This window comes from Coffea arabica, chromosome 8c (genome assembly GCF_036785885.1).
Source record: "Coffea arabica cultivar ET-39 chromosome 8c, Coffea Arabica ET-39 HiFi, whole genome shotgun sequence".
Classification (NCBI taxonomy): domain Eukaryota; kingdom Viridiplantae; phylum Streptophyta; class Magnoliopsida; order Gentianales; family Rubiaceae; genus Coffea; species Coffea arabica.
This window is the reverse complement of record NC_092325.1, coordinates 8,862,416-8,879,960: the sequence shown is the minus strand read 5'-3', so window position 1 is coordinate 8,879,960 and position 17,545 is coordinate 8,862,416. Positions and strand designations below refer to the sequence as shown.

The following is a 17,545-nucleotide window of genomic DNA, read 5'->3' as shown; positions in this document are numbered from 1 at the left end:
TGTTTTTTTTTTTGGTGCAATTTTCATCCAAATTTTGTACTTTAATCTCCTAATACAATACGCCAAACACATAACATGCAAAAGTAAGATAGCCATTATGCCAAAGAATATAAATCTGCTTGAAAGTTTATACCTCTCATAATAAATTTTGTGACCATTTCATAAAGTACACAAATCTGAAGTTAATTCAAAAACTAGTATTGCTTCTCTAAACAAAAGGCTGCCATCCAACTCTTGCAATAGAATCCAGCAGCATCGTCACAAAAATATTCCACAAATTTGAAGTTAACTCAAAAACTAGCATTGCTTCTCTGAACAAAAGACTGTTGTCCAACTCTTGCGATAAAATCTAGCATTGTCTTTTCTGAAAGTGCAACTATCAATCCCCATGAATCTTTACCTATACATTAAGTAAGAACACCATTTCATTATCCATCCAACTTACAAATATTTGTAAAGAAAAAAACTTGAACAGTTTTGTGTCAAAGTATACCAATTTCAGTGGCCATCGGTGCACCAAGTGCATCTTCAATTGTCTGCAAGAGCCCATAAGGCCTAATCAATTGTTCGCTGCGTTCCACCACAATTTGTACTAGTATTTCATGCCAACATGGTCTTAATGATTGTCCGCCAACAACTTTAGAAAGATCAATTCCTTGGAGGCGACCAATAGCTAGACATTTTGTTGGATCAAACAAACTGAAAATATCCACCCAATCACCTTCCTACAAGATAATTTAAAGTCATAGAATTGAATTAGATAGATTTATTTTAAAAAATTTGATTGAGTTTCCCCTGCATTTTGAACATTTCTCCAATTTTCAGCAATAAAACTTAACAACCACGACCCTACTAAGTTGAAATTGCCATGTTTTACTATTCAACATAACCAAACAAAATAGCAGTTTAATTAATCAAAAAGTTTCAAACAATAAAAGCATCCTCACATGATATAATCACAATAAATTCTTGAAAAGAATCATGAACATACCTGAAGAGAACGAGCACCAATAGGTGATTTTGAAACCCGATTAGAGGATGTTGAATTTATCGAGCCACCGGTTTTTGAGCCACTATTTTGCTGCTGACACACCATTGCTTTGAGCTCTGCAAGTTCTTTGGCTTGGTCTTTAAGCTGCTGATCTTGCTCAGCAAATTTTTCTTCCATCTTAAAAATTGCTGGCTTTTGCTCCATAACAATACGCTGACAAGTGCTGCGACTTCGTGCATTACCCCATTTGTCTGATGGTGTCACACCTAGACCATACATGCGCACACGTCCATTCTTATCTTCCCCAAATACTTGGGCGACTGCATCATCACGACCAACATCATCATTAGAACCAGGAGGAAGTTGGCTAACTTTTCTTTCAAAGCTTGCTGTATTCAAAATCCAGAAAAAGTTTAATATTACTAAAATCAATTATCTTACATCAATCAAGATAAAATCAGTCTTAAGTTAGTAGACAATTTCAGTCATTTAGGGTACTAATTTCATCAACCAATTAGTGACTTACCAATGTAGTTGCAACATCATCATTTCCCGGGTTTCCGTTTGAGTCAGTATAACAGTGTTTGAACATGTCAACTCGTGATGGAAGATGACCTAATTTTTTCGTCTATAGAAAACGAAGTCTCCATAAGACCACTATGTAATACAAGGAAAAACTAAATAAAACTAAAATGTTAAATAGATTTACCAATTTCTTTCGAATTTGAGCATACGATTTCCTCCCAGTCTTATGATTCATTGTTTTCTTGGCCCAACTCATCTTATTCTTCTCGCTGGTATTCTGAAATTATAGAAAATAGTAGAAACTTATAATCTCAACATAGTGATTGATATTTAATAGTTGAAACAACTATACCTTTGTTTCCTCGAAGCTCCAATAAGCCAGAAGATTTCTCCACTGATCTTTCAAGATCCGTTGATCCCTATTGTTAATTTGACTCTCAATGGATTCATTTGGATTGTAATATTTTGCCTTTAAAACTGATTTTCAATTTCTCCATTTTTTGCCAATAGATTTCAAAGTCCAGAAATCTGCACCTGGAGGAAGATGAAATTTTTCCTACAATAACACCTCAAATAGTTAGATACATATTTTTGTCATATAAAAGGTACAGATGTACATTTGTATCAAGAAAAATGTGTATTACCTTCACTAGTACAAGCATATCTTGCTTCTTATCAGTTGTCATTTCACGCCAATCTGTCACGTCTATAGGAGCATACTTTCCATTTCTTGCTATTGTTCCTAAGAACTCAGCAAATTTGGACTTAGTCTTGCCAACAGGCTCACTATCCTTATCAAATCTAACTTTGTACCGATGACAACTACTAGGTTTACCCCATATTTCTGTCATATATGTTGGCCCTCTAGTTTTTCTTTGTGAATTTTCATCTGCATTTTCTTCATCTACAATCATGAAATATGACCCCAATGAATTTCATTACCAAAAAAACTAGTAGAACTGAAATTTTGAAACTGGATCTCGAGAATGAACTGCAAAACTTAGCGTGACTTATTAGAGATGTACCTATAGAATTAGGCTCCTCAATGTGAATATGATTTTCAACTATATCCTCGGGTTGCTCAACAAGTGTATTTCCATTAATCTTCTGTCTTTTAGTCCTTGCCATTCCTACAAATGACTACATTTAACAAATGGAAGAACACAAATGCAAAAAGGATAGCAAAATCTCAAACAAATATGATAATAGTAAGGCTATAACTAGACTGAAGTTTTTCATCTACAAAGGTATCAATTTTAAAGTGCAAGTAGGTGGGTTAAAATAGAAATTTCAAAATAGGCAAATGCAAAGACATAACAAGGATAATCTGAATTTGCATCGACAAAAAGTGCATATGAAATTGGGACTATGTTTATAGTTACAACTTTTACAGTTTAAATAGCAAAAAATAAGCATTTCAGCAATTCAGGCTAGTGGAGGATTTCATCTCCATCATCTTCTTGAACCCATCGAATGTCTTCATTCTCATAGTCCATTTGAGTTGCTAAGGTAATTGTGCTCTGCAAATACATCTCAGTATCACATACGGGGTCCATCATAAACTCATTCCTTGGAGATGTAGCAACAAAAACACTCCAGCCTTCAGCTAAGGGGTCTACAACTTAAAAAACTTGTGAAACTTGGGTTGCTATCACATATGGCTCAGGGTGAGGCTTTACATTCTTGAAGTTGGCCAATGTGAATCCATCCTCATCTTGTTTTAATCTTTTGCCTTTTGATATCCAATCGCATTCAAATAAAGTGACAATTCGGCCTTCAATGTAATTTAACTCAAGGATATTCGTCAAAATACCATAGTAAGCCATATCACTTAAAATTGGATTATTCTCTTTAGTACTTGAAAAGCTTGATGTTGTTGCATTGACAAGAACCCCATTATTTTGAGTTTTCCTTTGAGATTCTAATTGTCTTGTATGGAAGTGAAAGCCATTGACAAGAATCTTTTGATATGCTCTCCCCACGTTGTTTAGACCCCTAGCCAGAAGTTTCAAATCTTTGGAGATGTCAACACCATCAGCCACTTGAATCTGCTTAACCTATTATATAAAAAATGTAACAATGACAAAATTTCTTCTTTTATGCATAAAAAATATAAGAGAACCTGTAAGATTGTTCAGCTTACATGGTTCGAAAACCAATCTGCAAAGTTCTCACAATGAATACGCTCAATGACATGTTTTCCAGCATGTGGATTTTGCTCCTCCACCATTTTATGGTGTTGGCTGCATATAGAAACTCACTAAGTATTCAACATATATAAAATTTTGAATTGAAAGGAATCTACTTACTCAACATATGGCTTGATGTGGTCGTAATTAAATAGCACATATTGATGTGCTTTTCTCAGAATTTCATTGCTGAAATTTGTTGGAGTTCCTTTTCCTAATGGACAACATGAACTGGAAAATAATCCAACCTTTCACTTGAGGTCTCGCCCACATCATCATTTCTACTTGTCCGATTAAACTTCGTTTCAACATAATCAGCTAGGTATAAGGAACAAAAATTCAAACATTCCTCGGCTAAATACCCTTCAGCAATGCAGCTTTCTGGTCGACTTCTATTTCGGACGTAGGATTTCAAAGTTCCTAAATACCCTGACAAGGCAAGTCTTAATTCAGGTTTAAAATATTGAGATGAAGTTAATTACTAAAAATGTCTAAAATTTGCAAAATATTTCAATTAAATATTTCATGAGTACCTTTCTATAAGATACATCCACCGATAATGAACAGGCCCGGCTATTTTCGCTTTGCTAACCAAATGAACAGCTAGATGTACCATCACATTAAAAAAGGGCGGTGGAAAAATCCTTCCAATTGACAAAGTATGATACCAATCTCTTTTTCCAAATGAACTAAATCTGTCGGATCCAAAACTTTGGAGCATAACTTGCGAAAATACCTGCTCAATTTGATCAAAGGAGAGCGAACTGCTTTTGATAAAGTTCTGCGCAAAGCTATTGGGAGAAGCTGTTGCATCAAAATATGGTAATCATGACTTTTTAATCCAGAAATTTTTGGTGGCTTTACTTTAACACATCTAGAAATATTTGCTGCGTATCCATCTGGAACTTTTATCCCTTTCAAAACTTTGCAAAACATCTCCTTTTCCTTCTTTTTCAATGTAAAGCAAGCTGGAGGCAGAACACTCCTACCATTTCCCTTCTCAATCGGATGCAATTCTGATCTTATACCCATATCACGAAGGTCAAGACGTGATTTTTTATTATCTTTGGTTTTTTCTAGATTCAATAATGTAGCCACAATGCTCTCACAAATGTTCTTCTCAATGTGCATAACGTCAAGATTATGACGTATCATATTGTCTTTCCAATATGGCAAATCAAAGAAAATACTTAATTTTTCCAATTAAATGGCAATTCTGGATTGTCGCTAACTTTCTTCCCAAGTTTAATACCATAACCAGCTAACTCATCTAAAATTGCAGACCCCATTAACCTTCCCGGTGGTTTTCCATACTCTACAGACCCATTGAAAGATTTAGCATCTTTGCAAAATGGATGATTCATTTCCAAGTACCTCCCATGGCCCATATAGCAATATTTCCCCCAATTTTGTATATGCTATGAAGATGTGTATTTATGACATACAGGACATGCAAGTTTTCCTTTAGTGCTCCATCCGGAGAGGATTGCGTAACCTGGAAAGTCACTAATGGTCCACAAAAGTGCTACACGAAGTTGAAAGTTTTCTTTTCTTGATGCATCATATGTATTCACTCCAACATCCCACAATTCCTTTAATTCTGCTATGAGAGGTTTTAAATATATATCAATATTATTTCCTGGAGCAAATGGACCAGGTATCAACAATGATAACATAATGTTCGGTTGTTTCATACACATCCATGGCGGCAAATTGTATGGCATCAATATTACCGGCCAAATGCTATGAGTTGAACTCATATTTTTGAACGGATTAAATCCATCTGATGCTAGGCCCAACCTCACATTATGAGAATCTTGAGAAAATTCTAGATGCTAAAAGTCAAAGGTCTGGCAAGATGGAGAATCAGCAGGGTGCCTCATATTACCATCCTTAGTACGACCCTCTACATGCCATCTCATATGGCCTGCAATTTTGGAGGACATAAAGAGGCGTTGTAACCTATGTTTTAGGGGAAAATGCCACAAAAACCTTATGCGGTATTTTTCTTCCCTCACCAGTCGGATCATTTTCAGATTTAATCCATCTGGATTCTTTACATGTTTCACAATGCTTTCTGCTTGCATCTACTCCCCAATACAAAGTGCAGTCATTCGGACATGCATCATATTTATCATATCCAAGTCCTAATTCTTTCATTAACTTTTCAGCTTCATAATAAGACTTAGGCAAACCATCCATCGCATCTGGAAAGGCTTCTTTCAACAAATCAAGTAACATATCAAAAATTTTGTTGCTAAGTTTACCAAGGCATTTGAGGTGAAGCAACCGAATCATAAAGGAAAGTTTTGAGAATCTTTTACATCCAGAGTAAAGCTCTTTGTTAGAATTATCAATCAGATTGTAAAATTTTTCAGCTTCTCCATTAGGCAATTGGTTTTTGTATTCAGTTCCATCTATCTTTGTATGATCTTGTTCAGAAATTCCCAATGCATCATGAACCAAACCATGCATGTCATCAAGTTCATCCCGTACCCCATGTGAGATATCATGAGAAGTAGGTTTTGGTGCACTAGAGTAAACAAATTCTCCATGAGCTGCCCAATGGGTGTATCCTTTAACAAAACCATAAACTTTCAAGTGAAGTTCTGCATTCTCCCTGGTAACACATACACCACACTTACATTCTTTACATGGACATAATATCATCCCATTTATACTTGAATTCTGGAATGCATAATCTAAGAATTTTTGCAAACCATCCCAATATTCTTTGCTTCGTCTATTCTTTTGCATCCAAGTTTTATCCATATTCTATAACCATGACAAATTTAACCTTAAAATATGCACATTCATACATATACATATATATATATATATATATATATATAAGCAAAAAGCAATTAAGAATATCAAGAAGCTATTTGGAAGTCAACAAGAAGGTCACTGTTTGAGGTAAAAGTACAAGCCATAAGCAAACAGACCGAACCCCAAAGGTATTCCACCACTAGCCATTTATCACGTATCACCAAGTAAACAGTTTTTTTCGCGAATCAATGTTAAGAACAAAATTTGCATGTCATATGATATATCCAATACAATGACACTCCAGTTTAGAAAAGAATTAAGAATCCAAACGATCAAAAGATGAAAAGGAACGTACATTACAGGTTCAAACAAATGAACAAATTTAATATCATATATGTAAATTAATCTAATTTCTAATAAAAAAGAACACAAGAATATAAGTTAGCTTGTACCTCTAGCGAAATCAATGTGCACCGTCTTCAAGAACGAACACTTTTCATAGATAGCTATCTTCAATTCAAACCTGTTATGAAACATTAAAGAACTTAAGTAAAATTTTAACAATTGTATAATATTTTGAATAGATGGTATACGTCCTTCACTAATTATTCAAGAAGAAAATAACATCAGCTTGCAAATTTCTTGACAAATATTTTGGAAAATGAGAAAGAACCAAAAGTGCTGCATGACTTTTCCTAATTATTCTAATGCAAATAGAACAAACAAATATAGAAGAGTTTTAAACTTTTCTTTTTGAGATGCAAATTAATTGTTTATATCTATGATTAGTTCTCTTAAATTTTTTTTTGTCTAATTTGAGCATTAATTTTAATTTTCCAACTAAATCAGTGGCTATCCAAGGAATATACTTTCTTTGTGTACATATATAAAATCACCAAGATATGCAAGAAAATGATCCAAAACATGCACATTTTCCCCATTTGAACAGAAAACCACAAATGCAAATTATTCTCATTGAATAACATTTTCATGAAAAGCATCGGGATAGCAGGAATTTTATCTAAACTCAAGAAATATAAAGATTGTATGTTCATGTTTGAGGGATTAACTTCACTTTGGAAGTTAAAATTCAGAAACCCCTGTATTGGTGCCAATTATTTTTCTGGTAAACTTAATTGCCATATTACCATATTATGAATCAAGTTTGGAAACTCAACTAGAACTAAAACAACTATTAACAGTTAACTTTCTTCCCCAAACCTAAACCATCAAATTAAGAAAACGTTCCTACCTTGGTAAGGAAGTATTACACACAATATCTGACCATAATCATAATGTCAAGGAAACGGCTTTTGATTATGGTTCATGTTTCGAAATTGGTCACTCTCAAACAAGTAAGGACACAATTTAGCAAAGACCCTCTTACGCTTTCATTACTGTTTCAGTGCTCTATTTTATTATTATATACATTTCAAATTGAAGGATTGCTCTCCTCCATCGCATGAATAATTATTACCCATACCTCAAACCCTTAATTTTGCAAGAAAATATCGACAATCAAATTGCAATGATTCACGTACGGCAGGCAAAGCATATGATTTTCAAAAACCCATAATACACTTACCTTTTAACCGCTACACCATCCTTCTCTTCCTCTGGTCAAATTGGAGTGCATCTAAAAACTCAAGATAGACGGAGAAAGGGTAGGGATTAAAGAATTAAAAAAGAATGTAGGCTTGGAAGATTGATTTTGACGATGATGGATTTTATGAATAGGGTCCACGGGTTTGGATTTGGAGAAGAAACTGGTGGAACTTTTGCTGTGAATTGTGAGAGGCGGAGCTTTCAAAGAATGTATTGGGCAAACTTTTAGTGAAGCGGCAGACTATTAGTGAAGCGGCAAAATTTTCCTTGCCGCGTTCTTTTTTTCTTTTCCTCGCGCTTTCTCACTATTTCTTTTATTCCAGTGACAAAACTATGTCGCTTCTATCTCAATTTCCTGTTACTTCTGCTGACATTCACAGGTAATGCCCTAATAGCTATTCTAATTTGACATATCAAATTTTTCAATTTAGAAAAAATATAAAACAAAGAGCAATGCTACTTGGTTCATGTTATTTTATTATGACACTCACTTTTTCATGTCTTCATAAAAGATGTAAAATAACACTTACAAAAAAGTGTCATTATAGGCATGTCATAATAGGACTTTTTCTTGTAGTGGTGCTATAAATTTCAGGAGCTAGTTCGATTCCTATGAATTTTCTTGAATTTTCAAATTTCATTGAAATTCAAGACTATTTTGCCCTATTTTACTGAAGCAGTGAATTGGGGCTAAGGTTTGACTGGTTTCTGATTTGAATCTGGGAAAAGTGTCTTCTAGAGAGTTTTAGTTCATTGAGTCTATTTTTTAACGGTATCATATTTGCAAATTTTGAACTTATGAAACTCAAGTTATGATTTTTCAAAGAACATTGCCAAAACTGAAATTTTCATTATAAAGTGACAAAAACTCCAAAGTGGTTTGGAAACATTTTATAGGTTTCAAACCTACCCTTCTTGATTATTTGTACCTCATTTCATACTTGGGAAATGGATTTCACCTCCTAGTCTTATGCCCTTGGTTTCTATGAAAATGTACCATATATTAAGCGTTTAGTTAGAGTAATTCTTGAGGAATTTCACTATTTTCATATTTGAAACTTGAAACTTTTAGGTCCAATATTTAATATGAAAATAAGTGACTTTTTGATGGATTTTGACTTCATATGTTTAGAAACGTGAATGCTCACTTATATTTTAAAACTTGGGCATAGGGTTAGAAGTTTTAAATTTTGAAAACATTTCATTTCCTTTCCTCGATTTTCATGTCAAAAATTAAGCGTGGTTCTCTCCTTTTAAAATCGATATTTCTTACCACAATTTGATTCGAAAATGAAACTTTTGACTCCTCCTTGAATATTATTTTAGTAATTAAGCGAGAAAGTTTCTCTTTTAAGTTGACTTGACCTTGAGGCTCTTGAGTGAGGGTATCAAGGGGATTTTGTTTTCTCTTATTAACCTTAGTCGAATACCTAGACAACTGTGATTGTGCATATCTCAAGTGACCACGTAGACACCGAGGAGCTCGTTTGATCTCTTGCTTTTGCTCTCACTTTACTCTTGACTTTTGGTGAGTATCAAGTGCATGCTTCGTGTTATTATGATTGAAATGATATTTGTACAAGTGCTACGTGATTCTTGTGATTTGTGAACTTGCCGAGACGAGGGTGTACTTTATTGCTCTCGTCCTCTCCCTCTTGAATAATTGCTACTTGTTATATGAATATGTGTGACTTGCACTTGTACTCGAACATGCTTTTAACTCCTAAGCACTAAGTGGCAGCATGTATCTCACCCTATTCAGGTGGGAGGTGCCTCTCATCCCTACTCAGTGCTATGATCGATTCTAAGTTGATTGGAGCGTTGTCTCATCGACCAATTGTACTTGTGGGGATGCCCCAACCCATTGGCTAACCTCGTAACTCGAGTCGGCAAGGGCTTGGTCGAGAAGCTTGGTGAACCATGGAAAAATTATATAGTTTGATCTTTTGAGATCTTGCTTGGCATACTCGAATAAGTATTGCCACCTTGTGTTTGTTTGGTTTCGGATCCGAGAGGGTGTTATGGTGGATGGAAGGAGTAAGTGGAACTCTACGGACATGTTGCTTCTTGAGTTAACGGAGGGTCAACCAAAAATGGTTTGAACCGGTTTAGACGTAGGAATAACTCCTGAGAATTTTTGTATCCTTTCTACTTGTGTTTTACTTCCTACTCGTTCTCTTATATAAAATTCATGTTAAATTGCTTTTAAGTGTGCTATTTGATTTGGTTTGCTCTACTTGCTTGCTTGCTTGATTTTCTTGACTTCGCTGAGCGTTAGCTCACCCTAAGTTGTTATTCGTTAATAGGTTTTGGAAGTAGAAGTTAGGGACTCTAGACTAGCGATTTTTGGTTGAAACTAGTAAATCTTTTGTATGATATTTGAGACATTTGAAGTATATATTTTGTTATATTTGGGGTTTTGGATTGTAATTGTAAATGGTAGCTTTAAAAGAATTTGGCTTGTATATTCGAAATTTTCTTTAATCCTAAGTCTATGGTTGTCTTGTAGATCTATATTAAGCTAGAATGAGTACGTGAGTCCTGACGAGAGTTGGATGGGCGCTCCGCTGATACCCTATAGTTTGTCCTAGGGAGAGGTGGGGACGTCACAGTTGGTATCAAATCTCTAGGTTTGAAATACCTGGAATAGTGTTAGGGATTCTTAGTCGTGAACTTTTAGGTCATAAAAATCCGTAATAAACCTTAAGTTAAATCTTTGAATGGCCCCAGTGACTTGAAGGACCTAACCTTGAATCTTACGGGTTGTTTGTAGGAAATGGACAGTGGCAGCGACAATGATAGGATCGAGGGACCTCTCCCAGTGATTCGATTTCAGATGGTTGAAGACGGACCCCCCCTTCGGTGGTCACCCTCTAGGCGGGTTAGGACGTACCCGTGCCGAGAGAGTTTCTCCTACCCTAGCAATATGGTGTTAGGGGTCGTTGAGGAGAGGAGATAGTTAACCTATGACCTTAGAGTAGCTCGAGCAGAGAGAAAGGTGATGAGGGCCACTATGGAGGCCCAAGCCGCCAGGATTAAGGAGCTGGAGACTAGGGTTCTCGAGGAGCGTCAGAGGGCCGACGCCTCCCACGCTCAGCTTCAGGTGATCGATGGGCGCCTTATTCGGATTGTGGAGGATGTGAGAGACTGTGTGGACGGTATTTTAGCACAGTGTAGGACTGTGGCCGACCACATAGAGGAGGCCATGGGTGGAGGAGGACCTGGGGATGCTGCCCCTGATGATGAGGAGGAGATAGAGCCCATGGAGGAGGAGCCCGAGAAGGATTCTTCTAAGGGTTTGGGATCTACTAGTTCGGTCCACTTAGACTAGTGATCTTCTGATCTTTTGATTGTAGCTAAGGACATAGCAGGGGTGAATCTCGCATTGAGACCTTTTGTATTTTTTTGCATGTACCACTATATTTTTTAGGTACTTCGTTGCCTATGTCCTGTACTTGACATTATCAACTTGTTTTATAAACTCTTGACTTGTAACATGACTTGTAACATGACTTCTTAGTTTATGAAAAAAAATTATGCTTTAATTTCAAGTGTTTTTGCAGCTTGCACTTGTTTTTAAATGTCTATGTTTATTTGCCCTATTTTAATTGTGCGTTTAGACTCTTGCTAAAAATGGATCGGCGAGAACGTGGACGGGGTCGTAGGCATGGGTTTCGGCAACCTCACACTTCCGAGAGAGATGAGGGATCAGTGACTAGTCCGAACCAAAACCTTAGAGATGGAGGGGGTGACCAAGTGACTACGGTCCTTAACCGCATAACTGATGTTTTTGAGCGTCTAGTTGAGCACCAAGACCCTGAGCCGGTCAACCCACCTAGAAACCAAGAGAGGGGTGAGGATAGAACCCTAGAGCGTTTCCTGAAATTCGCCCCCACCTAGATTTCACAAAGGATCTAATCCCGAAGTGGTAGAAAATTGGTTTGAGAGGATGGTAGAGATCTTTGCCGCTCTAGATTATGTCGAAGAGAGGTAGGTGAATTTTGCCGTCTTCCAGTTCGAGAGAGCTGTACACTCATGGTGGAATGCTATTAGAACGAAATAGGAGAGATAGCAAACCCCCTGAAGTTGGGCAAACTTTGAGAGGGAGTTTAACGTCAAGTTCCTCCTGCCATTGATACGAGAAAAGAGAGAGAACTACTTTATTAATTTGAAACAAGAGTTGCTAAATGTGATCGAATATGACGAACAATTCACCAAACTTTTCAAGTTTGCCCCTGAGCTAGTGATCACAAAGCGAAAAAGGATAAGGAGATTCATTAAAGGGTTAAATGTGAAAATCCAAGAGTCACTAGCAGCAGTCTAGATCACCACTTTTACGGATGCCTTGGATAAGGCACAAGGGGTAGAGAATGCTAAATCCCATTCCAAAACCTTTCATGCTAGAAAGAGGGATAACCCAAACAACGCTCCTGGATCGTCCGAGAAGTCCACCTAATCCCTTAAAATGGGAAGAGGGGTTGGAGAAGTGAGAATGCCCGAAAAATCAAGAGGAGTTCCATCAAGGGGAGCCCCGCCAAAAACGGAATCAGAGTCGGCGAGGTCAGTAGAAAGGGAATTTTTAAGCTGGTCAGGTCGTGATTTCTCGTGTGCCTTATGGATATTGTGGCAAGCCTAACCACACCGAGGCCGAGTGCTGGAGAAAACAAGGAAAGTGTCTGCTCTGCGGTAGTGCCGAGTATCAAATCTCGAGTTGCCCTAATGCCTATAAGAAAGGAGGGAATACTCAGCAGCCTGCTAAATTCGCTTCAAACCAGTCGAGTGCTGGAGAAAACCGACCAAAAGTGCCAACTAGCTTTATGCCTTAGACAATCAGCAAATCTCTAATCCGACCGAAATAATGGAAGGTACGATCCCCATTTTTCATCACCTAATTAGGATTTTAATTGATCTCAGGGCAACCCATTCATTCGTAGAGCCTAACTTTATGAATGGTATAGATATAAAGTGTGATTTTTTATCTTTTGATTTGGAAGTTAAGACTCCTACGGGGGACCAGTGCCTAATTGCTAATAAGGTTTATAGAAATTGTGAGATTTGGATTGGTGAGAGGAAATTATTGGCAGACTTAGTGAGCCTAACAATTAAGGGATATAATGTGATACTTGGGATGGATTGGTTAGTTCGATACCATACTCAATTGGATTGTAAGATGAAATTAGTAGATTTGCGCATCCCGGGAGAAGCAACTTTAAAATTAGATGTGAGGAGTAGACTAACATCGCCTACTCTAATTTTAGAGATTCGAGCTAGAAAATTGTTGAGTAGTGGGACTAAATGATATTTAGCCTTTCTTATAAATACACCTAGAGATAAGATGGAGTTGGAAAATGTACCAGTAGTGAAGGAATTCCCAGATGTCTGTCCCGAGAAATTAGAGACGTAGCCTCCGGAGAGCGAAATAGTGTTTAAGATTGACGTAGCTCCGGAGACGGCACCTATCTCTAAGACGCTTTACAGGATGTCTCCAACCAAGTTAAAAGAATTGAAATTGCAGTTACAAGATTTATTAGAAAGAGGCTGTATTAGAGAAAGTGATTCGCCGTGGGGAGCTCCAGTGCTCTTTGTTAAGAAGAAAGATGGAAGTTTAAAACTATCCATAGACTATCAAGGCTTGAACGATGTGACCATTAAGAACAAATACCCTTTGCCTCAAATAGATGAATTATTTGACCAACTGCAAGGGGCTGTGGTATTTTTCAAGTTGGATTTGAAGCAGGGCTATTACCAGTTGAGGATCCTAGAAACGGATGTGCCTAAGACTGCTTTCAATTCAAGATATAGGCACTTTGAATTTGCAGTTATGCCTTTTAGATTAACTAATGCGCCAGCATTTATAGACTTGATACATCGGGTCTTTAAGACGTATTTGGATCAATTTGTGGTGGTATTCATTGATGATATATTGGTGTACTCTAAGTCTCGAGAAGATAATGAATAACACCTAAGCATAGTCTTGCAAACCCTGAGAGAGCACCAACTTTTTGCTAAATTCAATAAGTGTGAGTTTTGATTGAAAGAATTAGACTTTCTAGGCCATATAATCTCTAAGGAAAGGATTACCGTGGATCCAACTAGAAGTCGTTTCTAAGTGAAAACAACCAGAAAAATCCTACTGAAATTCGAAATTTCTTAGGGTTAGCGGGGTATTACTACCGGTTTATCAAGAACTTTTCTAAAATTACGAAACCCCTAACCGAGTTGACTAAGAAGTATAGCAAGTTCATATGGGATTCTAACTGCGAGAACGGGTTTCAAGAGTTGAAAAAGTGTTTGATCGAAATGCCTGTGTTAGCATTGCCGAATGGAGGAGATGGTTTCATGATTTATACAGATGCTTCAAGGGATGGTTTAGGATGTGTGTTAATACAAAATGAAAAAGTGATTGCATATGCTTCCCATAAGTTGAAATCTCATGAGCAGAATTACCCAACCCGTGACTTGGATTTAGCGGCAGTAGTGTTTGTCTTGAAAAAGTGGAGACATTATCTGTATGGGGTGACTTTCGAGATTTTCACTAATCATATAAGTCTTAAGTATTTATTTTTTCAGAAAGAGTTGAATTTGAGGTAACGTAGATGGGTGAAATTTTTGAAAGATTATGACTGTACGCTTAACTACCACCCTGAAAAAGTTAATATAGTGGCGGATGCCCTAAGTCGTAAGGTACAAGTGGCCAGCCTAATGGTGAGAGAATGACACATATTAGAGGAAATTAGTGTTTGGAACCCATGTCTTGAGCCACAAAGAAGATTTTTGAAAATATCACCGTGAAGTCTATCTTGTTAGATCGAATTAAAGAAACTCAAAAAAGAGATCTTGAAGTACAAAAATGGATTGAGAAAGTTCAAAAAGAGAAAAAAATTTGACTTCAATTAGGGGGCCGATGAAGTGTTAAAATTTAGAAATTGCCTAATAGTGCTAAAAAAGGAAATTTTGAACGAAACTCACCGTTCCAAGTATGCGGTGCACCCTGGAGGTAATAAGATGCATCAAAACTTGAAGAGCCTCTATTGGTAGGAAAATATGAAAAGAGAAATTGCTCAATTTGTTCGGACCTGTCTCAGTGCCAACAAGTTAAAGTCGACATCAGAAGCCATCTGAGTTATTACAGCCGTTGGAGATACCTGAGTGGAAGTGAGAGAATATCACTATGAATTTCGTATCAGGGCTACCACGGATTCAGAGAAAACACGACACTATTTGGATAATAGTGGATCGGTTGACAAAGTCAGCTCACTTTTTATCGATTAGTATGAAGTACTTCTTGAAAAAATTGGCTGAGTTGTACTTGGACGGAATTATAAGGTTGTATGGGATACCGGTGAGTATAGAATTAGATCGGAACCCTAGGTTTGTGTCGTAGTTTTGGCAAAAGATGTAAGAAAGCCTAGGGACTAAATTGAATTTTAGTACCACCTACCACCCGCAAACCGATGGATAGTCGGAAAGGACGATCCAATCCCTAGAGGACATGTTGAGGTCTTGTACTTATGTTGGTGGAATTTACTTATAACAACAGGTTTCATTCTGTTCATCTCAATCCATATCTTTTGATGATTACAAAACAAATGGATGTTACTAACATTCCATAAATAGATGTTTTCAGATTTGGAGCAAAACAGGCTAACATATACCGAAGCATGTGTCGGACATACAAAAAGTCTGCATCGGCCATCTAACAACCTTTGAGTAACTTCGGACGCTTAAGGAACTCACTCTCGGACGTCCGAAGATAATAAGCCGAGTTCTCTAAACTCACTGATTTCATTCGGACGTACAACACCTGAGTATCAGACATCCGACAAACGTTGCGATACTTCGGACGCAAAGCATTGAAGCATCGGACGTCTTAAACATTTCAAGAAAACTTCTTGAACTCACTGCCTGCGATCGGACGCAGAAAACTAGCCTATCGGACGTCCAACACCACCAACGGCTAGTTGACTCTTCAACTGCCTTCTATCCGTTGGCAGCATTAATTGAAGTTCTTTTTGGTCTCTTATAAATAGAGCAAACTCAACCACTTAAAAATACTTTTGTACATTAAGACTACATCAGATCTTGAGTGATTCAAGTGTGAGAATCTCCAAAAAGAAGATTTGTACTCTTAGTTGTGTAATTTTTTATAAGCTTTTCAAGTGTGTTTCAATTTCTTCAATAGTATAAGTTTGTGAGGGTTTTCTGAGAGATTGTAAAACTTCCTTACTTGACCAAGTGAGGCTTGAGGCAAGGAAGAAGTGATCCTTCTTTTGTACACAAGAGATTGGTTGTAAGTTGATCTACTTGAAGAAGCTTCCTATATAAAGTGTTGTTCAAACTCAAGTGGAGTTTGAAGCTTGGTTTGCTATTCTATCTTTTTACTTACTGTCTTGCAATATATACTGTTTATATCTTCTATTCATGGCACCTGTTCTTCTTCATCAATTGCTCCATTGGGTGGTCTTTTAGAAAAAGAGGGCAAGTTCACAAAAAGTGACTCACATCTTGACTAATTTTTTAACCACCTAATTCACCCCCCTCTTAGGTTGTTTACGATCTTTACAATTGGTATCAGAGCCAGGTCTCCTTGAGATTAAACTCAATCTGCTTGGAAGTAAAAATGACAACCAACAATGCCATGTTCTTTGAGGAACAATCGGTCACTAAACCTTCAATGTTCAATGGATCAAATTATGTGAGTTGAAAGGAGAGGATAATTATTTTCTTACAATCTATTGATATTGAGTTGTGATTTATTGTCAATGAAGGTCCATATGATGCCTCTATTATTGATGAATATACAAATAGGCCGAGACCAAAAACAAAAAGTGAGCTGACTGCTGAAAATAGAACTCATTTCACTCTAAATGCCAAGGCGATGAATGTACTATACAGTGCTTTAGATTCAAATAAGTCTATTAGAGTCAAGGGTTGCAAATCTGCAAAAGAGATTTGAAATAAATTTAGAGAAATTCATGAAGAAAATGAGAATGTGAGAGAACAGAAGAAGTCCATTCTGGTCACTAAGTATGAATCTTTTAAGATGGAACCTCATGAAAATATTGACAAGATGTATTGTAGATTCAATGATCTTATTAAGGACTTAAAGTGCTTGAGAAGGATTACTCTCTAAGTGAGAAAAATAGAAAAATTCTGAATACTTTATCGAAAGATTGGGAGAGTAAAGTGACTGCCATTGAGGAAGCCAAAGATCTAAATATCTTACCTATTGAATCTTTTATTAATTCACAAATTTCTTATGAGTTAAAACTCAAGTTCAATGTGCAGGAAGAAGAAGACACAAATGTGAGAAAGAATATTGCTTTGAAAATTTCACAAGATGAAGATGATACAGCCTCCCTGGATGGAGATGACATGGAATGTGATGACAGTGATATTGCACTCATCATACGAGACTTCAAAAGAATACTCAATAAGAGAAGATTCAGAAAAGGTGGACCTAACA

At 36.8% G+C, this 17,545-nt stretch overlaps 1 protein-coding gene and 2 long non-coding RNA genes across 3 annotated transcripts; all 3 read right to left on the bottom strand.

Annotated features, from left to right (window-relative positions):
* Positions 1 to 216: 216 nt before the first annotated feature.
* LOC140013298 (uncharacterized) lies at positions 217 to 1,295 on the bottom strand. The gene is made up of 3 exons (XM_072062534.1): positions 992 to 1,295; positions 494 to 725; positions 217 to 400 (listed from the first exon to the last, which is right to left on the bottom strand). Exons 1-3 carry the CDS (start codon positions 1,268 to 1,270, stop codon positions 291 to 293), a joined length of 621 nt encoding a protein of 206 aa, XP_071918635.1. The 5' UTR covers positions 1,271 to 1,295; the 3' UTR covers positions 217 to 290.
* Positions 1,296 to 2,560: 1,265 nt separating this feature from the next.
* LOC140013914 (uncharacterized) lies at positions 2,561 to 4,117 on the bottom strand. The gene is made up of 3 exons (XR_011820766.1): positions 3,826 to 4,117; positions 3,660 to 3,759; positions 2,561 to 3,573 (listed from the first exon to the last, which is right to left on the bottom strand). It is a non-coding gene; the product is annotated as an uncharacterized lncRNA (long non-coding RNA).
* Positions 4,118 to 4,645: 528 nt separating this feature from the next.
* Positions 4,646 to 8,339, bottom strand: LOC140013846 (uncharacterized). Its single transcript, XR_011820665.1, has 3 exons — positions 8,060 to 8,339; positions 6,927 to 6,997; positions 4,646 to 6,480 (listed from the first exon to the last, which is right to left on the bottom strand). It is a non-coding gene; the product is annotated as an uncharacterized lncRNA (long non-coding RNA).
* Positions 8,340 to 17,545: the final 9,206 nt, after the last annotated feature.